Genomic DNA, 27,969 nt, shown 5'->3' on the forward strand with positions numbered 1-27,969 from the left:
AGTAAGGGAAGTGGTGAGTTTTAAAAGTTTAAGAAAAAAAATAATTGAGATAATTTCCTAGCCAGGAGCAACATTTTTTATAATCAAGTTTTTACAGTAGTGAAATATGTATTAATTCATTTAGCAGCAGTTAGATCCTAAGCTCTGGCATTAGTGTTTTCTCTGGTTACAATACCTAGCAATTCTCCTCAGACATTTGTGACTATCCTTCTGTTAACATAAACTTAATAGTAAGAGTCAACGTAAAATTGGCACCGTTTACTTAACACTGTGTGCCAGGCAAAACACTTGGACATTTTCAAATATTTTAACATCTGGCTCAACAACCTCGGGGGAAATTTTATTCCCCGAGTCTTACAGATGGGGAGACAGTCTCAGTAAGTTGAAATGATCTGCCAAAACCACACACTCTGGTTAAGTGAGTAGCCAGCATTGATGGATTCAGATTAAGACCTAACAGAGAAATGGAGAGACTCCTTTCAAGAGTGTCCATCCCACCAAATTTCCCGCCAAAGCCCCATTAGACATCAAAGTAGGTAAAACACACTTTTTCTTTCCTTTGCACATTGTAGGTACGAAGATGGATCAAGAGCCCAATGGTCAGTGTGGACAAGCATCAGAGTCCCAGCCTGAAGTACACGGGCCCCTCGGCGGTCCACGCGCCACCAGGGGAACCAGACTTTGAGCCTTCCTTGTGTCAGACGTGCCTGGGAGACCATGCTTTCCAAAGAGGGGTTCTCTCTCAGGAGAAGGAGTCGTGCTCGTGGGAAACTCAGTCCGGGTGTGAAGTAAGTTTGCTGTGGATCCATTCTCCTGAAAAGATTCTGGGTCTTTGTGTGTGTGTGTTTGTATCCATTCCAGAGTATGCTTTGAAATTTATTATTTTTTTTAATGCACATTTGTAAAGCTTTTGAGGAGAACATAGAATTGTGGCCTGTGTTAGTTCATTGTACTAGCTATTTTTTCAAAACACTTTACTTTTTTGAGCAATTTTCGGTTCAAAGCAATGTTGAGAGGAAGGTATAGAGATTTCCCATACATTCCATACCCCCAGACATACAGTCTCTCCCACTAGCAGCTTCCTCACGAGAGTGGAATATTTGTTAACAACTGATGAACCTACACGGACACATCATCATAGTTGTGTTCATAGCTTACACAAGGGTTCACTCTTGATGTTGCACATTGTGTGGGTTTGAACAAATGTATAATGACATGTATCCATCATTACAGTATCATATGGAATAGTTTCACTGCCCTAAAAACCCTCTGTGCTCCACTTAAGCATCCCTCTCTTCTCCCAACTACTGGTCAAGCATGGATATTTTTGCTCTCTCCATTGTTTTGTCTTTCCCAGATGCCACCCATTGGAATCGTCCAATAGGTTGCCTTCATTTTTTATGCTATTCCAAGATTGATACAGCAATGTTTTTGTCAACTAGAAGTTGCTCCTAAGTTGTTTGATTGCACAGAGATCAATTCTTGTATGATGCAGGAAATATAACAGTCATCTAAAGTTTGTAACCACCACTGAAATATTTTTTGCTCAACATGGTTTGACCCATAACAGAGAACTTTATCAATAAGTTTTCATATATATTTATATTTTTATTTTTCTATACCACTCCATGAGGTTTTTTTCCAGCGGTGGTAGGGGGTGGGAGTTGGTATAATAATTTCTCTTATTCAAGAAAGCCAAATAACTGACTTATTTCATAGTTCTAAGGTTTCAAAGATTTAATATTGTATTTTTAACTTAAAACTCAATTAGTCTTATTTATTTTGACTTTTTAAACCATCAGATTATATATTTATATTATTACCAACTTACTGACATAAAAACATAACAGTAAGAAAACAGGACGTGTTAATACAATGTAGAATTAATTGCAAATAATCTTCCACTATATTATTTCAAGTTAGTGCATCATAAGATGATGTTAATAACTCCTCCTTCCTTTTTTTTAAAAAAAGCAAGCAATTTGCAGAGATAAAGAAATCACTTTAACTGCTAAAAAATAAAGATAAAAAGGCTTGAATCTGAATTCCTTTTTAACACTGAGAAAGGTAGTATCTTTGAAACTGTTACCTCTTGAAAAAGTAAGACCCTTGTTTCTAGAGTTATTGGAAATATCAGATGAGATACATATATAATATTTCATAATCTATAAAGTGCCATGCAAATAGAAATCATTATTACTTATGTTTGTTGGTGTGCATTTTAGCTAAGCCTGTAAATCTGTAACACTGAATTAGACTTCCATGCGGAGGTTCGAAGTTTGCTGATCTACTAACATTTATCACAAGGCATTTATTGTTTCCCCTCATGAAGGAAATGGCAACCCACTCTAGTATTCTTGCATAAGAAATCCCATGGACAGAGGAGCCTGGTGGGCTGTAGTCCATGGGGTCGCAAAAGAATTGGACAGGACTTACCAACTAAAATAACAACAAATTTGTTGTTTAGTTAGTCACTGGTTCAACTCCATGTTAGTCATTAAAGGCAATAAATAGATTTTAAATGCAAAGATTGGCAAACTTTTTCTGTAAAGATTCAGAGAGCAAATATTTTAGACTTTGTAAGATATACAGTCTCTGTCACTCTGATTTAGCTCTGCCCTTGGAGGAAAAGCAGCCATAGATAACACACAAATGAATGGGCCTGACTGTGTTCGAATAAAACTTTTATTTACAAAAACATGCGGCTGGTCCACCAGCCAGCCATACTTTGCAGACTCTTGGACTCTTAGTGTCTAAAAAGAGTTTGCCAACTCCTTAGAGTCTAAAGAACTATTCACGACTCAAAGGCAGAGAGAGAGCTCTGCAAATCCTATATAGAGCACAAATGGCTAGTCCTAAATGTTTAGTGGAGGACCTACTATAAGGCCCAGCTGTTGGGAGGAGAGCTAAGTTAATGAATAAATGAAATTCCACTCAAGAAGAAACAATAAACAAAGAATAGAAGAGATTTTTCTTTTACTTTATCCAGGATTATAGGTGACTCAGTCTCCAATTTGCAGTAGATTACCTGGTTTTGACACGGGCTTCCCTGGTGGCTCAGTGATAAAGAATCTGCCTGCCAGTGCAGGAGACGTGGGTTCAATCCCTGAGAAGATCACCTGGAGCAAGAAATAGCAACCTACTCCAGTATTCTTGTCTGGGAAATCCCATGGGACAGAGGAGTCTGGCGGGCTATATAGTCCATGGGGTCACAAAAAGTCAAACATAACTGAGAGAATAAAGAGCAGCAACCTGGTTCTGACTAGGTGGGTTTTGTTTTTTTTTTAATGTCATCACAAACCAAAGAGACGCTTTTATTTTGACAGTCTGATAATGAATCTAGGTACTTCCCTGGTAGTCTAGTGGCTAAGACCACGCTTCTACTCCCAGGTCCATGGGTTCAATCCCTGGTCGGGGAACTGAGATTCTACAAAAAAAATTAAAAAGGTGAATCTATACTTTGTGTCCTTTAGGAATTGAACCCTGAAATAGTTCCTTGAGAAGGCACCTCTGTCCTTTGAGGAAGCAGAGATGTGTGCTGAGGAGATGCAGAGTTTGTTAGATGCAGAGGCCTGGTAGTGAGTGTCCCCAACAACTCCTGATGTGGATTATCTTAAGCAAGTCATCAATTCATCCTTCCTGCTCAATGTCCCCTCCTATGAAAACTGAGATTATTCATGCTTGCCATCAAGGTTCTTCCTAGGAGTTTTTTGGTATTTTGCAGATGAGATGGGGTTTAAAAAGTCTTTAAAAATTTATGTAAACATAAATTTACATATAGTGTTCTGGAGTCAAGCAACCCACATTCTGCTATAGCTCTGCCCCAAGGTCAATGTGTGAACTTGAACATGTCACAAAAGCTCTTAAACACTGTATGATTGGCTTAACCTAATTAACTCTAAAGCCCTTTTTAGTCTGAAATCTTGTGGTTGGAATTTGATGACCTATAAATGAGAAAAAACAATATTTGATGTATAAAGATAAAGCATAGAAAATGAGGTGAGAAGATTTCAAATAAATAAGAAAGCAAACAAAGCACAAGTGTTTTATGAATAATTGTGAGGGTTTTTTTTTTCTGACTTTAAAAATAGTACAGCCTAAATGTTACCTTTAATGGCCAAAATATCACTAAAATATATATTGCTATTAATTTGTGCTAGGTCTTGCCAATTGTCTAGTTAGTAGCCTTTAAACGTGTCTCTTCCATGGAAGAAACTGGGATATACGCACTGCCAGTGAATCGCTTAGAAAAACAATATCGTGATGTTACCAGTAGCGCTGTCTAAAAATGGGCTGTTTATTAAACAGACCTTCCTGGGAATGAGATGGGAAAAGGATAACATGGAGCTGTGTATGCTGTTACTGAATATGTATGCCAGAGGAACTTGAGTTGAAGTCAACTTTTAGTTCCTAAAGAGATGGGAACCATACTAGGTTTTCAACGGGTGCATGCTGACTAAGCATAACTATAAATTCTATTCTGCACCTTCTCTCTCACAGCACTTCCATTATCCAGATCATCCTAGCTGGAAAACAAGAAAGGAGTGTTTTGGTTTAGTTTTTCTTTTATTTTACTTTTTTAGTTTTTCTTTTAAATTTATTTTTATTTATTTATTTATTTGGATATGATGGGTCTTAGCTGTGGCATGTGGGATCTTCAATCTTCACTGCAGCATGTGGGATCTAGTTCCCCAACCAGGGATTGAACCCAGACTCCCCGCATTGTGAGCTCAGAGTCCTAGCCACTGGACAACCAGGGAAGTCCCAAAAAAGGAGTGTTTTGGAGTGGCAGAGGGGAAGGAAATCTGGTGTCAGGGAAAGCATAGGATTGGATCAAGATGGCAGCCTGAACATTTAATGTCGTCTCTTCTTACCTTAAATGACAGAAAACACTCACACACACAAACACACACACATCTTAACTTTTATAATAGTGCTAGAAAACAAGGTATGCCATTGTATGGATAAGATCTCTGAGAAACAGAAGGCAGGTAGGATTGATGAGAAAGAGGTTGAGAAACGACAGTCCCAAAGGATCACATCAAAGACATATCTAAGAGATTGGAATATTGTAGGGGTTTTGTATTCAAAAGAATACAGTATGTTGAAAAAAAGAAGATGATCCACACAAGACATAATAAAAGGAAAGCAGGGCTTCCCTCATAGCTCAGTCGGTAAGAATCTGCCTGCAATGCAGGAGACCCGGGGTCAATTCCTGGGTCGGGAAGATCCCCTAGAGAAGGAAATGGCAACCCACTCCAGTATTCTTGCCTGGAGAATCCCATGGTCAGAGAAGCCTGGTGGGCTACAGTCCATGGTTCGCAAGAGTCGGACACAACTTAGCGACTACACTACCACCACGGGGTTAACAATATTAATATCAGAAAAAATACAATGTAAGGCAAAAAAAAACTTGAAAGGACCAAAGAATATTTCACATTGATGAAAGATAGCTATTAAGAAAAGAAAATAGTCACCAGCCTTTATGCACTAGTAACATAACATGGAAATATTTAAAGCAACAAATAATAGAAAAACTTATGTCATAGAAGAATATTTTTGTCATACTTCTCCCAGGAATTGCCAGTTCAAGAAGACTGATAATATGTGAGGACAGAGGACTTTAATACAACAATTAACCATATCTGATTTATGCTGAGATTAGTATCCAGTAAAGAATATTATGTGCTTACTATTTTAAGCACATAGGGAATGGTTACAAAAACTGACCAAGAATTAGATCACGAAGTGTATCTCATCAAATTCCAAAAAGCAGAAATCACACAGGCCCTACTGGCTAACTACAATTTGATAAATTTAGAAACTGGAAACAGTGTGAGAGTCACACTGCCGTTCCCGGCCACCCACCCACCTGGGATCCACAAACATTCTTCCTGTAACTCTGGGCTTAAGGTGGAGATAAAGAAAACTAAATCTAAAAACTATTTTAAGTGCCTACAGTTCCACCAGGGAAATGCAAATTGAAACAATGAAATCCATTCGCTTTTAATCCATCAGATTGTCAAAGGTTGAAAAATTGATAATGTCATGGTAAAAGTTAGGCCAAAACACTAGTAGTGGAAGGATTTTTTAGCAATGATCCTCTATTAAAATTTTTAAATCTTGTGCCTTTTAACTCTACCATTATATTGTGTTGATAGTGGGGACAGATACACTGATACTCAGAAAAGCAAATTAAAGATGAATATGTTTATAGCATCATCACTTTTTCTTAATTTATCATTTCTCTCTTCATGTTTGTGTATGTGTATGTGAATCTATGAGTGTGTGAGTGTGTCTGTGTAAATGCAAACAAAATGATCTGGAAGTATATATATCAAACTGAAATGGTGATTACAACTCTCCTGGGATTCAAATGGAGAGAGGAGATGGGGGAGAGTAATCAAGGAGTTTAGCTTTGTCAATATTGGTTGAACCTCTCAAGATCATATTAGTGTATTACCTGTGAGTTTGGAGAACATTATGCTCACTAGAAAACTCATTTGTAGAGAGGGAGTTGCGTTGGTTGAAAGTCAGGCGCCATCACAAAGATGGTTTCACACCATGAGAATGGTGTGAATGGTGGATGGTTTCATTCCATCACTACCCCACAGAGAGAGGCATTGGAGGAAAATGGAAACATACAATGTTTGTGCTCCCACAATGGCTTGCTTGTCCTTCTGTCTGTCAATCATTTCCCCCCTGCCCTTTGTGATGTTTGTTAGTACGCACATCCATTCATTCTCTCAGTTCCCCACAATTTTTAAATCTTACATGTTCGTTTTCCTGTCTCCTCGCTGGGTCTTGTCTACATACTCAAAGTTAATGTGCTCTTTTTTTTTTATTTCCTCTTTGCCTTTATTAGCTGGAATGGAAATTTTGTTCATGGAATTTTTTTAGCATGAAAAGGAGAGACTAAGAAACTGTAGTCCATGCTGGTTATAAATCACTTACGTTGCAGAGGCACTGCATGCCAAGGGCTCATGACTGATTCTCATTAACTTCGCCCTCTCATATGGGATAGATTTGGCTGAGTGAGGATTTTGTTAGATTTCTCTGTCTGTCTTTCAACTGAAGATAGCTCTAAAGATGCTTAGTCAGCGGCCAACAACTGAAACCAGGGCACAGTGCACAGGTTTTCAGACCCGGTGAAGTCAGTTCCCTGGAAAGAGCTGCCAACTTGGAGAAATTATTAACCACATTACTAACCCAAGAATTAACGTTGAGCCTTTGACATGATTAAATATAAGGTCGCTGCCTCTTCTTCTTCCTCAGCGAATCATCACAGACAATAATAGAAGGCACTTTTAATTAAGCCAGCTTGACACAGTTCTGGGAGGGCGTCTGCCTCATGTGGCTTTTTCAGTGTCTGTGATGCCTTCTCTCCATCTGTTAGGCTATTGTGGCTCAGGGAGGTACACCATTACCTTTATATTTCTTCTCAAAACTGTTGAGCTGTTCCTTTGAAGCCCAGGAAGCTTGGTAGTAAAATGATCAGCTGAGGAATAGTTTCCATACTGATTTACTTTCACATGGTCTTGGCGTTTTTCTGATCTTTCTTAAGAAAAGGCTATAAATGATAGACTTGAGTCAGCCAGATGGCTTTATAGATTTCTGGTTTCTTTCAAGTTAAATAATAAAAATGGGTTTTTGTGAAGGCTTATAGGCAATAAAGTAATAGTCCTTCCAATGGCCCTCTTCCCCATTTTTCTGGTCTTAGCATGACCGATCATGGTCTCTGGCGGGGGCGTCTGGTGATTTCTAAGCTTATCACACACAGTAGTCTTTTTCTGCACCAAATTTTAAGCCATGTCATCTTTGAGAAATTCTAAGGCAGGGACAAGAAAATGCCCTGGGATGTGATGGGGTGAATGGCTTTCTATCTGGAACCAGAGAAGCTGGATTCTTCATGCAGCTCTACCACTGACAGGTCGCATGACCGTTCACTTGCAACTTGATCTCCAGACTGACCTACAAACTCTGAACAATAAAATAATGCTGCCCTCTTCACCCAGCTGATGAGAGGATGGGAATCAAATGAGTCTGTGCAGAAACTCCAAAAAAAAAAAAAAAAACAAACCCTCCATAAACAGCACTTGAAACATTGTTGGTGTTAGTCACTCAGTAGTGCCTGAATGTTTGCCACTCTGCGGACTCAAGCCCTCCAGGCCCCTCTGTCCATGGGATTTCCCAGACAAGAATACTGGAATGGATTGCCATGTTGTTTTTTCTCCAGAGGATCTTCCTGATGCAGAGATTGAACCCATGTCTTCTGCATTGGCAGGCGGGTTCTTTACCTCTGAGTCACCTAGGAAGTCCCAGTTGAAATACTAATATTATTAGTTGACAAATACACTTAAGGGTAATAAAAGCTAAAAAGACTTTAAAACAAGCATATCAGTCTTTTTTTTTTTTTTTTTTAGATATTTATTTATTTGGCTGTGCTGGGCCTTAGTTGTAGTGCTCAGGATCTTTAGTTGCTGCATGTGGGATCTAGTTCCTGACCAGGAATCAAACCTGCATTGGGAGCTCAGAGTCTTAGCCACTGGACCTCCAGGGAAGTCCCAAAATCAATCTTAAGCAAAGTGTTCACACATTTCCAAACTTCCCTAATAATAATAATCGTAACAACAACAACAACAAAGAATGCTACCTGGAAAATAATGTGTCCTAGGAAACATTGAAAATGACTTAGTTACCCTCTTGGGAGAGTGAAAACTCCTATGATTACTATTGCCAATATTCATTTGAATATTATTGTTCTAAGACTGAGGCAGAATCGGAAAAAATAATTGGTTTTATTTCCCCAAAAAATTAGAGTTTGTTTTTTCCTAGAAAAACAACTTAAAAAAAAATCTATTTCAGACAGGGGTATATAAAATAGGAGAAACTCTGCTGATTTCTCTTGGCAGTTTTTGATTTTTTTTTCCCCCTTTGTTCTACAGTAATTTGGAGTGTCCCAAGTAACTCGCAATTCAAGCATTTCTCTGTGGCTAAGAACCAGAGGAAAGATTGCCTTGCTATCCTCGCTAAGAGTCGCTAGTTAGCTGAAATTTCCATTTTTAAATTTTAAATATCTTTTACTATAAAATCTATCTTCTTTCTGACTTTCCCCCATGATTTTCAAAAATTAGGTGAGAATTATCATAGTAACATTATTGAGATGTTTAAACATAATTCCAGTTACTTTACATGTGCCAACTCTTTTTCATTTTTCTATGTTATCTTTCAGTTTTCTTCCTTGGGTACCTGGTTTACCCATAATGTTTGTCATAGTGTATATATAATAGTGAAGCTGCCTTTATTCTACTTAACCTTTATTGAAAACATTTTTATGTTGTAACATAAATTTAATAATTATTATAGTTAATATTGCATCAAATTGATATCATTTAATGTAACCATAGACCTACCCTTAGGTCTTTCATTTTCTTTTTTTTTTTTTTCTGTTTTTGATAAGCCTGCAAATGAATTTTTCCCTCAATCTGAATGATGTTAGAATAAATCGGACCTTAGTATAGATGCAAAGCAACAGAGGAGAGTTTAAAGATAATTATAGTTCTTGGCAAAATACTTTCATGACCAATTTAGGAAAAGTCAAATAAATAAAATGCCACCAGCATTATATGAATAAACCTGCGCCATAAGGGCTTTACTTCTGAAGGTAGTGACATGCTTTAATTTTTGTTCATTTAATGAAATGACACTTCAGTGATGTGATATGCGTTTCTTTCATTGCCAAAAAACATAAGGACTTTTTCTAATTTTTTAATTCATTACTTGTAAGTCTTCATGGGAACTGTTTTGTTCTATCCTTGCCTCTTTATCTGTCAGAATTCTGCATTTATTTTTGCTAATTTAAATGAATTATTTCCATGTAGTTTGACATTCTCTTTCAATTTCTTCCAAGTCTATCTCTGGCCAATTTTTTTTTCCCATTCTAAAAATTGATTATTATAGCCACAAAAATGAGACAGGCTTGTTTTTTTTTTTTACTATTAGAGAGAAGGTATCTACATTTTGTTGTTGTTTAGTCGTCATACAGACTCTTTTTTAACCCAATAAAATGCAGCTTGCCAGGCTCCTCTGTCCATGCGATTTCCCAGGCAAGAATACTGGAGTGGGTAACCTCCCTCTCTAAGGGGTCTTCCTGACCCAGGAATGGAACTCACATCTCTGGCATTGGCAGGCGGATTCTTTATCACTGGGCCACCAGGGAAGCCCAGTATCTATGTTAGCCTAAAGCTAAAATAAGCACACTCTCCTCCATCCAGAAAGGTACAGAGCAAGGCCCTGTTGCCAACAGGAGGGCAGCGCATGATGGACCGCCAGGTCCTGGGAGACTGTGGCTTCCTGTCTGTGCCACGTGGACCTTTTCTGTCTGGCTGGACAGCCTGCTAACCTGGACACCAGTTTCTCCTCTTCCAGGAGTACTTCTGTGTTTCTGGCTTGTGTTTCCAGGGCTCTCAGAGCCAGGAGGCCACCTTCATCCAACTCAGTGACTCCAGAGGCCAGGGCCAGGAATTTGCTGGGGGCGGCTGGGGGTTGGGGGAAGGAGCGTTCTGCCAGGACTGGAATACGGGAGCAGGCAGCGTGGCATCCAGGTCACCAGCTTTCCCCTCTAGGCACTGACCAAAGGATTGCTTTCTTCACAGCCTGGCACACACTTCTGCTGTATTTAAGGACATGATTTAAGTCACAAAAATTACACTTGAGAGTCAGACTTTGGAATAAAACAAGTTTACGCCTGCATTCAGAGCTCACTTCATTTTGATTACCTAAGCTCTCCTATGAGGTACATCCCACCAGAATGACTCCTTCCCAGGAGATTAGTCTGGAAAGGAATAAGGGAATGCATCCAGGCTATTTAGGACATAAAATATTCCAGGAAAGTTACTCCCTGTCTTCTCTAGAAATCTCTAGCCAGTGTTACAGTTACCCTTGGATTGGAGCATATTCATTGGCTCTTGCTGTATGTAACCAAATCTGTCCTGCTTCTAATTAAACTTATTCCTTTTAGTATAGTCCTTTCCCAGAAACCATATGGCTATTTTCCACTATAATAATATCCCTTCTTAGTAGTTTTGAGACTTTAAAATTTTTAAAAGAAGGCTTTTTACAAACTACTAAAAACCTACAAGCAAGAACAGAATTTAAGGGAAAGCAAGTTTAACTGTATGCCATTTGATTTTTTGTGTGTCATTATTTCTTGTTCCTCAAAATTTACACCTATATTTTTTCTTGGATTATTTATTGAAATGATAGAATTTATCAAGATATATCCCTTTAGTGTAAACTACCCTTTAAAGAACAAGCTAAACAAAAATGTGGAGAATTTTATGCACGACTTACTGATAAGTTTCTTAAAATGGTATTCCTCAACTTTAAACGTCACTTTTGGGGACCTGAAAAGACTCTTCTTGCAAACCTTCTAAAGACAAAGGAAATGAAAATGATTAATATCACCTTGATATTTCCTATTCACACAAAGTAAATTGCTTCTCGTTCATTCTGTTTACACAGAGAGACTTGGTTAAACACCTAAATGTGCCAAGACACATTTGTCCATGTTGGTCACAATAAATAAGTCATTCTATTTTCACTTGTCTTTGTGAGCCTGTAAATAAATCGATCTGTTTCTAGGCAAGATTCTAGCAAAGCTTGATTTGGTGACATCATCTCTTCAGAGAATCATGACAACCAATAGAAGTACACTGATATTATGTAAGTGACTCAGCTGTGTTCCATAAGAAGATTAAACTTCTTGTATTGACCTTGAGTAGCAGACATTGGCTTAAGAACATATTAAAAACCCCTTTGAAGTCAAGCCAAACTTTACAGCTTGCTATTGATAATTTGAGTGTACTTTTCCAATGTCCATCAGCCTTGATAATTATAAATAAACAATTCTGTCCTCAATTCACTTTTCTTGTGCTGATAGGTGGTTTTCTTTGTGAATAGATTTTATTTTTTAAACTCTATTTTTTTGTATTGGGGGTATAGCTGTTATCAATGCTGTGATAGTTTCAGATGAACAGTGAAGGGACTCAGTCATACACATACATGTATCCATTTTCCCCCAAACCCCCTCTCATCCAGGCTGCCATATAATATTGAGCAGAGTTCCCTGTGCTATATAGTTGATTATCCATTTTAAATATGGCAGTGTGTATGTGTCCATCCCAAATGCCCTATCTCTTCCCCTCATCCTTCTTCCTGGCAACCATAAGTTCATTCTCTAAGTCTGTGTGTCTCTTTCTGTTTTGTAAGTAAGTTCACTATATCATTTCTTTTTAGATGCCACATATAAGAGATGTCATACAATATTTCTCCTTCTCTCTCTGAGTTGAGTTTAAAATGCCCTTTTAAGAGATTCATCTAGATTTCTTGGTGAGGGGAAAACACCTCTGGCTGAGTGGCTCCCTAGTTAAGTAACACAGGGAGCAGAAGTTTTAAATCTTTGTAGATTAGAAAATGCTAAATGCATTAACTTGGTAGAAGAAAAAACAAAAATAAGAAAAGAGACATATGAATGACCATTATCATTCTCCACTTGGCTTAGCATTGCTGTATTGGCAGCACTGAGTTATTTTTTAAAAAGCAGTCTGATATTAGCATGAAGGCAGACTTTTCAGGCAGTGACCGCCTAAGAAGGATACTGGAATGTGGAATCTCCTCTCAACCCATGACACAGCCTTGTTTTTTTTTTTTTCTCAACTCGTGTCTATTGAGAGCTTCTATTATAGGTCAGGCAACAAGTAGTATCTCACAGGGTACTTCCAGGAGAGCAGACAATTCTATTGATTACCCAGGCAGTTATAGTACAGTGATACATGGCACCAAAGGAGAAGGTACAGACTGCACTTAAGAGGGTCTCCTAGTCCACTGCTGATGGTCAATGAAGGCGTCAGCAGACAGAAATGTAAACAAAAAATTGAAAGATGGTGTTCATAGCAGCACTATCCACAACAGCCAAGACATGGAAATAGGTTAACCTATGTATCCGTTGATAGAGAATTGGATAAAGAAGATGTGATATATATGCATGTATGTGTATGTGTGTGTGTACGTACATAATGGATTGCTCAGCCATAAAAAAAGAATGAAATAGTACCATTAGCAGCAACATGGATAGACCTAGAGATGATCATATTAAGTCAGACAGAGGATGACAAATATCACATGATACGGCTTATATGTGGAATTTAAATAAATGATGCAAATGAATTTATTTACAGAACAGAAATAGACTCACAGATATAGAAGACAAATATGGTTACCAAAGGGGAAAGGTGAGGGAAGGGGACAATTTAGGAATTTGGCATTAATAGTTACACATTATATATAAGAGAGATAAACAAGGATCTACTACATAACACAAGGAACTATATTTAGTATATTTGAATAATCTATAATGGAAAAGAATCTGAAAAAGAATATATATGTTTTGGCTTCCCTGATAGCTCACTTGGTAAAGAGTCTACCTACCATGCAGGAGATCCAGATTCGATCACGGGGTCGGGAAGATCCCCTGGAGAAGGAAATGGCAACCCACTCTAGTAATCTTGCTTGGGACATCCCATTAGCAGAGGCGCCTGGCAGGCTACAGTCCATGGGGTCACAAGAGTCGGACATGACTTAGTGACTAGGCCACCATATGTATATACACATAAAGTGATTCAGTTTATACATAAGCTATACACCTGAAACTAACACAGCATCGTAAATCGTCTACACTTCAATTAAAAAGAGAAACCCAGGCAGATGGGACAAGTTACCAAAAGCCTGGAAAACTCAAGTGGCATGGTAAATTTGGAGCAAGGAAAATGAACCTGAACTGGGACACAAAGAGTTCACATCATTACGGCTTTTCACAAGTCATTTTAAATAATTTATGACTATCCTCAGGAAACAAAGGTCCACTGAAATATTTTCATTACAACAGTGTTATCATAAGGCATAAAGAATGGATAGGAGAGAGTCAAATTCCAGAAATTCTTCCACTGGAGATTTATGGCTTTGGATTAAGGTTTATGGCTCTGACCCTGTTGTGAATAAATATGCTTGAGATTTAATACAATAAGCTTGATTCTTGTTTTGCAAAGAAAAACAAGGATTCTAGATTTGGAAAAGGGTAACATTAACCGAATTACTAAAAATTTCCTCATTATTAAAATAGAGAGGAGGATAAAAAAGAAGAGTCTGAAACCACGAATGAACTTTGTCATTTGCCGAGTTTGTCGTTATTTAATGACTGAAAAGGAAAGATAAAATTAAGATGTGGAAGAACTGAAAATTTCAAGGAGTTTGGTAGCTGGAGGGAGTGGGAGACAGAAAACAAGAGAGGGAATATATAATGATAACAAACTCTAAGCCATTTTGTGTTTGACTTGAGGAATCTAACTGCGTCTTGCAGAGGTAGAGCCTACGTGGACCAGATTTAGGGAGTACTCTCTGTTGGGAGTGATTATAAGTAAAAAGCTCTAAAAGGCCAAGGAGAGTGGATGTTTTTAAAATGCCTCTGGACCAGCGTCATCAGTCTTTGTATGGGAAGATGACACCGTTGACCTTGTATCAATGGTGAGCATGGTTCCTAGCTTAAAGACTGGATTTGTCTTGATCTGTTCATACTCTCTTGCCTAATCTCACAGAAGACTAATAGAACAAATTTTCAGTAGACTTGGACGGTTAATCTGACTGACCTTCCCTGGGCTTAAACAAGGGCCATGGTCTTATAGCACAATGCTCTAATCAGCTACACTAATCAGAACCATGGTTTTCAATACACACGAGGAAAAAGAAAATAATAGCATTTGAAGAAGTGGGGGGTTTTATAGTGATTTTTTAGCCACTGGAGAATGCAAAAGTTCCAATTTTCTTCATAATTGAAATCATAACAGCTGTGGGAACTTGGCTATTTATCAAAGACACAAGGAGGAGTCATAAGGTTTTATTTCATGGATTAAACCTAAAAGCTGTATGTGCTTTCATGAAGTCTCATAATGGATTGGTAATGGTTATTATGGAGGATAATATTTATTTCAACAAGCCAGAAATACCAAGTACAAAATATGTTTAAAGCACAAACAGCATAGACTGCTTCACAAATGCACAGGCTGAAATTATCTATAATTTCAGTGAATGGCATAAATTGTATGACATAAAGTTGGCTCTGGCTTTCATTTTCATGGTAAGGACAGCTTGTAAATCAGTGGCATGACTCATGGGTCTCCGGGATGGTGCATCAACCCAGCACCTGCTTTCCCAATCAGTCAAGTTACACTCATATCAAAACACAAACAACCGTAGTCTTATTAACCTTAGCCACCAAAATTAATCTTTCAGGTTGAGAGGATGTGCGAGTTTAAGCTCAGAGGGTTCATTTCCTTCTGGTGGCGTATACCATACACTTAATTCATTAAAAAAAAAAAAAGTGCTATTTTTTTTTCTGTAGAGCACTACAGGGGTGAATACCGTTCTGGATTCCGTGTTTGTGGACTTGTGTGGGCCATATATAGATACATTTCACAAAAGGCCACAGCACATGTGACTTTGAACCGAGGCCATGTGACAGGCAGCAGCGTGCCACCCTCACCTCACTTTGGGGAAGTCCAAGCTTCACAATTGCCACACAGGATGTCTCATCAAAGAGGGGTTTTCCCCCTCTCTCTGGAAGGAACACATTGCTTCCTTCCTCTTCCTTAATTCTACAGTACAAAAATGTTCTCAAAACAGTTAGTGATTTCCCCTGTCATGAGTGACAGGGAAGGGGGTGGGGTCAGGCGGTGAGGGAAGGGAATGAGCGGTGGGTTTTGGAGGATTATGGTGTAGAAGAGGCAGTGAGAACAAGACCTCCTAAGCACTCTGGTCAGCCCACCATGTCTCTGGGCATCCTACTTGATAGTGACAGATATTAAAAAAAGAAAAAAAATTATCACCAGCTCACGTTTGTATCCAGCATAGTTTTATTGTCAGATCTCAATTCAAAGCCCAGTGCTGACACTCACCAGCTGTATTCTTGCACTTCCTCATCTGTAATATGGATAATAATACAAAATGAGCAGGATTGCTGTACAGTTTCAACAAGAGAATGTGTAGACATGGATTCCATTTCTCTGTTTCCATTCTCCCTCAAACCCCTTCCTAGCTTCCCAAGCCTAAAAGAAATTAAACAGGTCTAACAGTGAATATCATATGCTGATTTTGAACTATGTGTCATGAGCCCAATGTGCTATATCTCTTTACTTTGTAATTTGTGTGCATAGGTTACTATACTTATTAATCAAAGGCCATGCCTTATGTCTTTTTGTTCAGTAAAAAGAGAATTAAAAGAGGAAGTAAAGGTTGCAGAACAGCTTTATTAAATGATCTTGCATCCATGTCACTTTTCTAAAACAAGTGAGCTTTTGACTAGTCAAGGTATTCTGTCAACTTATTTCTAGTCTCATTTCCAAATTTCTTGAATGGAACTGGTGGGAAAACTGGAGGAAAGATCATCAAGGTTGCTTTTCTTTAGGGCAAAATTTTTAGTATTCTCCCATCCCCAATTCTGAAGGCTGCGTGCTATGCTTAGCCACGTCCAACTCTTTGCAACCCCATGGATTGTAGCCACCAGGCATCTCTGTCCATGGGATTCTCCAGGCAAGAATACTGGAGTGGGTTGCCATGCCCTCTTCCAGGGGATCTTCCCAACCCAGGAATCGAATCGGGGCCTCCTGCATTGCAGGCAGTTCTTCACCAGTTGAGCTACCTAGCCCAATTCTGAAGGCTAGGTCTCTCCTGAATACCTGTAATGGACAAAGCTACACAGATTATTTGCTCAGTCCACAATGTGATCTGAAATATTCTCACAGAAAAATAATTTCACTGACAGTTTTTTCCCATTGAACTGCAGCTTCCAGAAAGTCGGATTTTCTACATAATCTCAAAATTATCTCATGCAGGTGTGTCTTTAATTCTAGGAAAAAATTACTGCCTAGAAGACTAAACTATTAGGACCTAAAATATAAATAAAACCACAGCTCCTAGAGTTTTTTAGATTGTTCTTTAGAGTTTTCTCACATTCAGTTTTAACCTTATCAAGACAATTTTTCTTTGCCCATAAAGGTAAAAATGCAATAGAATGTTTAAAACATAAATAATAATTATCTATAAATTAATAAGCAGCATCCTAAGCTTTCTGAGAACAAGCCAGACAGTAGAATTCCTTTGTGCATGGTTAATGCATAGCATAGATTAGAAAACCACTAGCAATTTAATTTCTTCAACGATAGTAGGTTAAAACTGTAAATTAGAATTAAAATAACAAGGCCATAACTTGGTATATAATAAATTGCCCCAATTATACTTTTGTAATGTACTTTTAATTTGCTTCCATTCAGGCAATTTAGAGCTAAAACTTAATCATTAGTATGTTAAAGATGGCATATATTCTTTATTATTCTCACAGTCATCCATTATTATTGATTCTACATTTCTTATACCAGAAGGCAAAAGCTAAACAGGAAAATGTATCAGTAACAACACTTTTAAGTATTTTTTTATTTGGGAGATTTGAGAATCTTTTAAAGGAATTTTATCACTAGCTGGAATTCAGACTGTCACTGTATAATTTAGTTTATACTCAAGGACAGGTTACTATTTTGAAAACAAAAAATTCTAAATGTTGGAAGAGCTATAAAGCAACACTGGATAAATTTCACATATTCAAAATAGCTCCACCACGGGCCCAGATCACCTATCGCCCTCACTTTTATCCCGGGTTTCAAAGTTCCATTTCAACACTGAGTCGGAGAGACATCTGTTAATAGATCAGCAGCCCATCTGCCTGCCCTCACATTCTTCTCATTGCTCTCCTTCAGCTTGGTGATGCCTGAGTCCCAGCATCACGGCAAACACGCCAGCCCTGTCAATCCCTGTCTCAGTTCTCATCCCACCCATCTCTGGTCTGTTGTTTTTCTCACTCAGCAACACCATCAACCCCCATCACCTTCCCTTTCTTCAGCATCCTCTGGGACTGTTGTCCGTAAAGGCCATCATATCATCAATCAACTTTTCCTCAAAACGCTCGCTCCACATTCTTACCTTGTTATGCAAGATGGCAATATGTGCCATGTACTAAAGAGGGTTTGTTGCCCGTGCTTTGAGAAAGCCAGGTTAGATTTCTCATCAGCTCCGTTTGGACAGTGTGCTCTCTGAATCCCTGAGACAGAATAGCCTGAGTATTATCTGGATTCACTGGACCCGACAATCTCCTATGAAGAAACATCCTTAGGAGACTGCTGCCTTAGTTGTGGCTTGGCTTTCTACTGGAGATGACACAGCTTCTCCCGAACCCTTGAGCAGAATTGGCCTCTTTTCCAGCTTTTTCTGCCCAGAAGCCAAGAACTGGGCAGGTGCTCTCTAACCTCTGAGAAACTTCACCGCCTTTACTCAAGCACAGAGTTATTGTCATCATCTACTAACCTGCAGGACACTTCTTTCTATTCCTTAATCACTTTGGTGGCTGATTAATAATTTTCTTCTCTACTCTTTCACAAGCAATCATTCTGTGAAAATTCATTATTTGCTGTATGATTCAGCTAATACTAACAATCCAGATCCATTCCCTTCCTCCCATCCCCACTATTGCTCAGCCATGTCTGATTTTTGCAACCCGTGGACTGTAGCCTGCCAGGCTCCTCTGTCCATGGAATTCTCCAATACTGGAGTGGATTGCCATTCCCTTCTCCAAAAATAACAACGGTAGTAGTTATAATCACTGATATATTATTTTTGAATGTCTTCTGGTCACCAATTAGTATCTTTAACACCTGACATGTATTATTTAATGTCCACAAGCATTGTAAGTAAAAGACATGACATTGCTTCCAATTTACTGATGAAGATAACAATAGCATTTAACAAGTCCAAGTTTACACAGGACATTAAGTAGCAGAACTGGGATTCAGAGCCATATTTAGCAGATCCGCAGTGTTCTCCCTGCTTTATAGCTATTCAAATTCTTTCATCAGAACTCTGTACCTCCACTTCACATCACCAAGAGGCATGGACATTTGTTGCATCTTATGACTGTCCTATACTGTTTGTTCTCCAAGTTTTTATATTCTGCAGTTCTCTCTTGACTAAGACTTTCTGTACCCTCCCCCACCTCCTCTCTCATTTTCCTTTTTTTGGGCCATTCTGAGTCTACGTTGCGGCACACAGTCTTCTCTGGTTTGGTGCACAGGTCCAGTGGTTGGTGTCACATGGGCTTAAGTTGCTCCACCTCATATGGGATCATAGTTCCCTGACCAGAGATTGAACCCATGTACCTCGCATTAGGAGGCCTTTTTCTTAACCACTGGACCACCAGGGAAGTCCTTCCTCCCTCAGTTTCACTGGCTGTCCTTCTCCTCATCATGCCTTCCAGTCATCTCTCTTATGCCCCCACTCTTCATCACAGAGATCTCATTTTTATCTGCTGAAATGCCAGGTCCTCTCTCTAACTACCAGAGATTCCTACAGTGTGTTTAATATGAGGTGGACCCAACAAGTGGGGCATAGTTTGTAGACAGTTTAGATAACATGGCAAGATTATAAAGCACGTTTATCATCATCTGAGAGGTAATCTTCGAGTATCACCTTCTCCCCCAATGATCTGCTGCCACTAGGGACCAAACTCTCCCAGAACCAGCTTCATGTTTGCTGTCATCCCTTACTCCTCCATAGCCCCTTCTCTCTGCACCCAGAGTATATCCTCTAAAATCACAAACTTTGGGGATGTTGAGATTAGACGGGGCCATAAAATTCATGTAGCCCAAACCCTTCATTTTACAGATAAAGAATGGAGGCCTGAAGAAGCCCACAAACTGATATTATCAAAAAGAAATTTCAGAAAGATTAGATAAAGGTAACAGAATGTGCTGATGTCCTTTAAAAAAAGAGATTTGCTTCCGCATTACATCCCTGCCTATTTTTTATCTGCCACACTGTTGTGGTTTTAGATCTAAGTCTGTTACGAACCCCCCGTGCACGTAGATTTCTCTTGCTCACTCGCTGGTTGAGAAGCTTGTATGTAATCAGAGGGAAGAAGGCCCACTGCTTTTCACAGCAGCACAATGAGGCTCTTTCTGTTGGGTGGGACACTCAGTCTAGATTTCCTTTGCACCAGATGGCTGTCCCCCAGAGGCCCCAGAGCTCCTGGGATCATTAGGATTCCAGATGTGCTTGCTACCGCTGATCTAGGCTAATGTGATGCCAGTTCTTTTCTTGCCAAGTATGTTTTCAGCTGTTAGACTATATTCAGATATATTGTTTGGCATGCTCTTAATACATGTGGTAATTTTCATCTTCTGTTTTGATCCTCAAAATAGGCATTATTTAGTATTTAAAGATATTTAGAGTTTAAGTAGTTAACAAACACTGATATATGAATAGCGTGTTCTAGAAATGTATTAGTGAATATCTGAGACAATCTGATTCCCAGAGTTCCACAATGTCTCCTTTCTTAACACATCGAACTTGTTCTGAATTCAATTATACTCTTTCCAATTTGCAAAATAACTCATTATGCATGTTCGTCAGTAGGATATACTTCGATATTAGGGGAAAAAAAGTTTTTACTTTAATGTGCTGCAGATTGAAAACCCTTATTAAGGCTGGTCTGCCTTATTTCCCAGTTGTACTAATTAAAAGTACTAATTATTTTCATCTTAGTATCTCAAGACCATCTTGTGATGCATGAAAGTTTTGAGGGTGTTTAAAAAAAAAAGAAACTGACTGACTTTGGGAATCATATGAGAGAACTTTAGATATTCTTTAGTCTCAATTAAAAAATTTTTTTACATCAGTCCATTTGACTTTCGTTCTTACTTCTTTGGTTTCAGGTCTGTTCTGGACTTCTGCCATGTGCCATGTGGGAAGTAGTTGCCAGAATTCTTTTACTTTATATAGCAGTTAGTGTAATTAATGCTGAAAGGAGACACACCTCCCTCCTGAAGCTAATAGGCTTCTGAAAAGCAGTTTTCATACCGAATTCTTTTCATTTATGAAGGAGTTAAACCAGATTTTCAGGATCCTTCTTACATCTAAAGTCAATGATTCTTTAAGACCTTAGGGTCATTTTTCTAATTCTTAAATCAACCCATTTGTTACTCTCATGAGAAATAATCCAGGTGTGCTTAGGCAGGAAGTCAGTTATTTACTTTTCTATGCAAAGGTAGGAGAATGGAAGAAAGATTATCTTTCCAGCTGGAAGGCAGTCCTTTCCCAGAGAAATATATAATCTCTTTAAATTTTTTTTTTAGATTCCAGAACAATCATACTCTAAATAATTATTAAGTTACATAAACTGAGGGAGCCTTCATGTTGGGGGATAAGGTTTCTATTCACACATTGACAGGTACAAAATTTTGTGAGTTATGTGAATTATCTACAGTATGTGCTATGTGTGTGCTAAGTCAGTCGTGTCCAGCTTTTTGTGACCCTATGGACTGCAGCCCGCCAAGCTCCCCTGTCCATGGGATTCTGCAGGCAAGAATACTGGAGTGGGTTGCCATGCTTTCCTCGGGGGATCTTCCCTACTCGGGGATCAAACCCGTGTTTTCTGTGTCTCCTGCATTGGCAGGAGGGGTCTTTACTGCCCGGGCCACCTGGAAAGCCCTTTATCTACAGTATACTATTCTCAGTGGCAAGTTTATTCTATTTTAGATTCTCTGGGTTTGCAAACATGTTAACTTATTTGCTCCCTTCAGCCTACCTTTGCTTGAGAAAAGAGTGTATTTGGGGGCAAGCTGTTTCTGTAAATTCAAACCAGACAAGCAGACATAAATAAAGTAAAACCTTCCTAAGAAGTGAGTGTATGGATAACTGAAATTGAGTTTATTTTACAAAAATAAGGCCAATGAAAATGAATCTCACAAGTGGAATGTGTTCACTCAACAATGATTTTATTTATAAATAATACAGCACCGTTAGAGATGCTTGCTGTGGGAGCTTTGTTGTTCAACTGCAATGATGTGGGAGGTGTGAGGAAAAAAATAGCAGTAGTGGCTTCTACCTAAATCCCATTAGCATTTGGGAGTTAATATCCCCCTGATTTTTAAGAAGAAAACTGGAACTGAAAAGGTAGCAGACCATTCATTCTGCAGTTAGTATAATTATCTCAAAAACCTTTAGCAGTCACTAGTTACAATGTAGCTATTTCGGATATTTGAGTTGCTGGCAAGCTACTGCAGAATAGTCATTTCTTAATGATTTTTTAAAAATGACTTATCTAGGGCTATTGATAGAAACAGCTAACTCTGGGGATGAAGCATAGAAGCTATTATAGGAAGAGTAAATACTCAATAGTATGTAAAATATGTTGGAACTGAGTCATATGTAAATTTTTTTTTAACTTCTTTCACTCTTAAATTCTAGTTCCTGGAATCCTCTCTTCACAACTGACTCGCAATTTATTTTGGGACAAACCTGCCAGTAGTACAACCCTTTCACTAAACATTAGAATTCACACAGAAAAGTCAGAGACTAATGGAATAATTAGATAAGACTGACTAAGGAACCTTTCATATATGTGGCCCCGTGTTACCATGGAGCATCTGGCCTCCAAGTCCAGGCCGACCTAAACTTTCTGTGTGGTTTTTTTTTTTTTTAATTTTACATTTTAAAATTTTTATTTATTTATTTAGTGGCCATGCACTATGGTGTGTGGGATCTTATTTCTTCCTCCTGCAGTGGAAGCTCAGAGTCTTAACCACTTGGCTGCCAGGGAAGTCCAACTCTTTTGAAATTAAGTTTTAATGGTGTGTTCGGAAAAATGAGTTGATTAGAAGTACTGAGCTCATAATTTAGGTGAAACACTTGCTCTTTTACTTTATTTACAATAGTTATTCTTTTCTACTTCCTTCCTGTCAAACTCTTTCTAAACCTTTCAATAGTGAATTTCATGATTTTTAAGTAATCCCTTTTCTTTTTTCTAAAAACAGTTTGAAGCTACATTTTCATCTTTATCTTAATTGCTTTCTTTCTTCTCTTTGGTTCACCGTGTTCAGCTAATTTGGTTCCAGAGTGTACAGTAATTCCCTGGCTCGAAGAAGATTCTCTTCAGGGACTAGAATCTTTGTCCTAGAAGGGATGCGAGTATGTCCCTTCCCTTCAGAAAGAGCCAACCAAAGATACCACACAATAATTGTTTTTATGGCTCTACAGAAGATTGCCCAACCTCAACCTGAGTCTCATTTTAACATAGAAATACTCTTACTCTGTTTTAGTTCAGTTCAGTTGCTCAGTCATGTCTGACTCTTTGCGACCCCGTGACTGCAGCGCAATAGACTTCCCTGTCCATCACCAACTCCCAGAGCTTACTCAAGCTCATGTGCATCCAGTCAGTGATACTATCTAATCATCTCATCCTCTGTCGTCCCCTTCTCCTCCTGCCTTCAATCTTTCCCAGCATCAGGGTCTTTTCCAGTGAGTCAGCTCTTCACATCAGGTAGCAAGAAAGCATTGGAACTTCAGCTTCAGCATCAGTCTGTCCAATGAACACCCAGGACTGATCTCCTTTAGGATGGACTGGTTGGATCTCCTTGCAGTCCAAGGGACTCTCAAGAGTCTTCTCCAACACCACAGTTCAAAAGCATCAATTCTTCAGTGCTCAGCCTTCTTTATAGTCCAATTCTCACATCCATACATGACCACTGGAAAAACCGTAGCTTTGACTAGATGGAACTTTGTCTTCCCAACCAAGGAATTGAACCCAGATCTCCCACATTGCAGGTGGATTTTTTACCATCTGAGCCACCAGGGAAGGCCTTGCTCTGTTTAACCAAAGCCTTTTAACTTCAAACCCAGCCTGTTTACTCTAGTTTCATGCATAATGCAGATAGCCCACCACCTCCTAATAAAAAAGCTCTCCCTACACCGAAAGAATGTGCTCAATTACCATCTGGACTTCTCTTCAAGAAAATGAATAGCAGTCCTGTTTACTTGAATCTTCTTACCATCTTCCTGGTTATCTTTTAAATAATTTCTAAGTTCTCCAATTAAATCTCCAAACATAGATTCCAAGAGTTCATGCTTTCAGGATAATATTAAGATCATCTACAACTCCTTCACATCATACTCTCATTTTACACTTATTTACTTTTATATTGGTCTTTTTAAAAGCCTTATTATTAAAAAAAAACATGATTTTTGAATCTAGATTCAGATTTATTTTGAATGCAACTGATTGGTTTCAAGTATGGGTGTCTAAATAGAGTAGAGGTTTTAATGCAACATAACATACATAAAATTTCTCCAGGAAACATCTATAGAAATTATAACTAGAGCTAAAATATCTTTATGGTTTCTCTATTTAATTTTTGTTCCTAATATTTCTCTCCATTTAATGTTGGATGAATTTTCCAGTTCTATGTTTTCCCAGCAAGTTTCTGGCCAAAAAAAAAAAAAAAAAACAGAAACTAGCTGCATAATACCAGTACAATAACTAGGCCAATTTAATTTGGCATCAGTGTGATTATGAACAAATTTAGAGCCTTTTGGAATGTTTTGAGCTACTTCTGCATGAATTATACTTTGAATCTCAGGTTTATTGTTCCCTTTTTTATTTTTTTGATATCAGGCTGAAAATGATTATAGTAGATGCAAGTATACAATTTGTAGTCCATTAATTTTGTTAATCCCTCTAAAGTTGCAGACTTTGTAACTGGTAACCTTGACGGACACTGGCATTATTCAGTGTGGGTCTTTGGGAAGTTCAGTAAAATGCTGCCCTGGCGTATGTACTTTCATTTACCTTGGAAGAGAATCAGGTCCATGGGGAAAGGTAGGCAATGGAAAAAATTATTTCCATGGGGAAAGTAGGCAATGGAAATAATGGAAATAAAGTCCTGGAGCTTAAAGGAAAATCTTCAGAGGGGAACTTTGACACTCCCCATCCCCTTTTTCTCCATGACATAAAATAAACCTGTCATGAATTTGTGCTAGAGGGCCTTTTCTTTGCACAGACCCAGAGAAATTTGAGAACACCAAACTAGAAGAGAAAACTAGAGGTGAGGTACACATAGACACATGTTTATCAATAACTCTGTGCTGAAAGAAGCATGAGATTATAGCGCAAAAGGCATACCACTTGTTCATTTATTATTTTTATCAGGGCCTTTCTTGATCCTTAGGACACTCATTCCTATACTATACTTCCTAGATATGGACAAAGTAGTTCTGTTTACATTAAGATAAGCAGATAGATAGACATTTATAGACGTAGATGCTAGATAATTTTTAAATTATGAAGACAATATAATATTACTAAAAATCAAAGAAGAAATAAAAGAAAGCATCTATAACCCCACTACAGTAAAACAACAAACATTGCCTCAGCACTGACCTGTCTATCCTTTGTACACTGTTGAAATACAATGCTATATTGTGATTTCTTTTATTTAACATAATATAGGTAACATTTCTCCACATCATCAGAAACATTTCAGAGGCACCATGTGAACTGTGGCTCTGTCTTTCTTTACTCAGTCATTTCGTTAAAAATTAGGTTGCTTCCACTGTTCTGTAATTGTGAACAATGTTAAGACGGCTTTGTGCATATATATCATATGAATTATTTATTTAGGACAAATTACTAAAATGAAGCAAATAAAAGTATCGAGGATCTTAAAATTCTTAAATAAGTTATAATAGCTTTCAGAAAGTGTTATGAAAATTAAAATGAACAGCCTATGAGAATACTAGTCTTCCTAAACCCTTGCCAGCATTAAATATTGCCATTAGAAATTAATCTAAATGTTATTATGAAAACAACTATCTTTTGAAACATGAATATTCTAACCAAATACCATCATTGCTAACCTTGCCTTCTTACATGGGGAAGACTCAAATAAGTTTTATTGAAAATATTTGAGCAGGCATTTTCCACTAAGCTTTCCAATGAATAGCTTGAATTATTTGAGGAGTGTGGTGATAAACCAGTGCATGGTCTTCAATCATAACCTACCTGAGTAATCCTTGAGGCAGATTTTCCATAACTTCAAAAGCTAAAGTCTCAAGGAGACTTTATCATCTCAAGGAGAGTTACATAAACCAATGTGTTCCGAATGACTTTCTTCCAGCCTTACTCAGCAGTTTTAATTCAAGGTCAGATTCTCTTAATTATCACATTATACTCTTATGCCCTGAGCTAAATGCCTTTTTGTGTACAGACTTCTTAGTGGCTTAAACTGGGAAACAAAGTAGTGGTGAAAGAAGTGTTGAGTCTGGAAAGAATCGCAAAGGTTCTAAGCAAACCTTTTCCTTTTTATTTGATTTCCCCATTTCTGACCTTAACGCCCCATTCTTGCTCTTTTCTACAGGGAGCAAAATTTAGAGATGTATGTGCAAGCATGCACGCACACACACACGCACTCACACACAGAGGACCTCATTGTAAATATATGTTTGTGTCCATGTCCTTGGGCCTTTCCTGGAAGACCCATGAGAAACAGTTTGTGGTGTAGGATTGGGGACAGATAATCAGGAGTAATCCTTCCCCTTAATAATCAATTTAGTTAAGAAATGTATCACTCCCGTGAATATTCAGACAGACTATTCTATCGCTTTTTAAAAACTAAGCATATGTGACCAATATAAATGGTCATAGAGTAAATGTAAGAAAGTGGAGTGACTTTAGCAGACGTTGATGTAGCAGACTGCTCCAATTCATTTTTCTTTATGCACTTGACTGCTGCAGGTTTCCTCTTCCTTTTTTCTTAATATTTTAAAAATATTTTTTGGCCACACCACACAGCATGTGGGACATTAGTTCCCCAAACAGGGATTGAACCCACACTCCCTGCAGTGGAAGCGTGGAGTCTAAACCACTGTTCCACCAGGGAAATCCAGCTACAGGTTTACTCTTGTTAGGTTAAAATACTCAACAGAAAGCATAAGAGAGCGTTTGGGGATCAAGTCAAGGTAACTGACAACCACAGTGTACGTGAAGCCAAGCCTTGTCATAAATCTATCCCCCAATCTCTCTCCTCTGTGACTCCAGTGATTTGTAGCAACCAACCACAGCAGACGTAAGTCCTGAATTTTCCTTCTGTTTGTAAAGAGTGTTTGGAACTCGCCATGGGAAACCTTGGCATACACAGAAAATAAAGTAACATGAGCAATCACCTGTATCTATTTGCCTAGGACACAATTCTGTTTTGAGCAAAACTGAGTAATAAGATGTGTTTAAATGTAAAACCACAGTTTACCTTTCTTTTATATATGAAGTTATCAATTGATTGCCTACTAAGTTTGATGCTAGTAAAATCAAACTATGATATAGCACTGGAAACTCGTGACTAATTCAGAACACAGTCTTTTTTCTACAGAACTTATGACCTAGTAAGATCTAAATTATAAGTAATAAGCAATGGCAAAAACCCATTTTATTCAGGAAGTATACTTTTTGTGCTTTGCTTTGCTTCCTCTCTCTCCCTTTTTTATTTTTATTTCCTATGAATAGAAACTTATCTTTACTTAATTTTTTAGGACTACTTTGTGAACAGGTATCATCTTTTTTGTTGTTCAGTCACTAAGTCCTGTCCGACTCTTTGTCCCCCATGGACTGCAGCACGCCAGGCTCCTCTATCCTCCACTGTCTCCTGGAGTTTGCTCAAATTCATGTCTGTTGAGTCAGTGATGTTATCTAATCATCTAATCCCCTGCTGCCCCCTTCTCCCTTGGCCTTCGATCTTCCCAGCATCAGGGTCTTTTCCAATGAGTCAGCTTTTCGCATCAGGTAGCCAAACTATTGGAGCTTCAGTTTCAGTCCTTTCAATGACTATTCAATATTGATTTTTTTTTTTAGGGTAAAAAAAATGTCATCTTTATCTCCCCACAACAAACTAATGATTGAAACCATAATATACTTTATATCACCTTTGAAGAGAGTGAACACTGATGCTACTGAGAATGAATTTCATTTTTTTCTTCTCTTTCAAACAG

The 27,969-nt window shown here is 38.2% G+C and overlaps 1 protein-coding gene across 1 annotated transcript in view; it reads left to right on the forward strand.

The window, feature by feature from the left end:
- Positions 1-27,969, forward strand: part of SGK1 (serum/glucocorticoid regulated kinase 1) — a 111,812-nt gene that overhangs the window by 44,961 nt on the left and 38,882 nt on the right. Inside the window, exon 2 of the mRNA XM_070461669.1 lies at positions 573-788. Coding sequence (XP_070317770.1) covers positions 573-788 — 216 coding nt within the window. The remainder of the gene's footprint in view (positions 1-572; positions 789-27,969) is intronic.

The sequence above is a fragment of the Odocoileus virginianus genome, chromosome 34, assembly GCF_023699985.2.
Source record: "Odocoileus virginianus isolate 20LAN1187 ecotype Illinois chromosome 34, Ovbor_1.2, whole genome shotgun sequence".
Taxonomy (NCBI): Eukaryota; Metazoa; Chordata; class Mammalia; order Artiodactyla; family Cervidae; genus Odocoileus; species Odocoileus virginianus.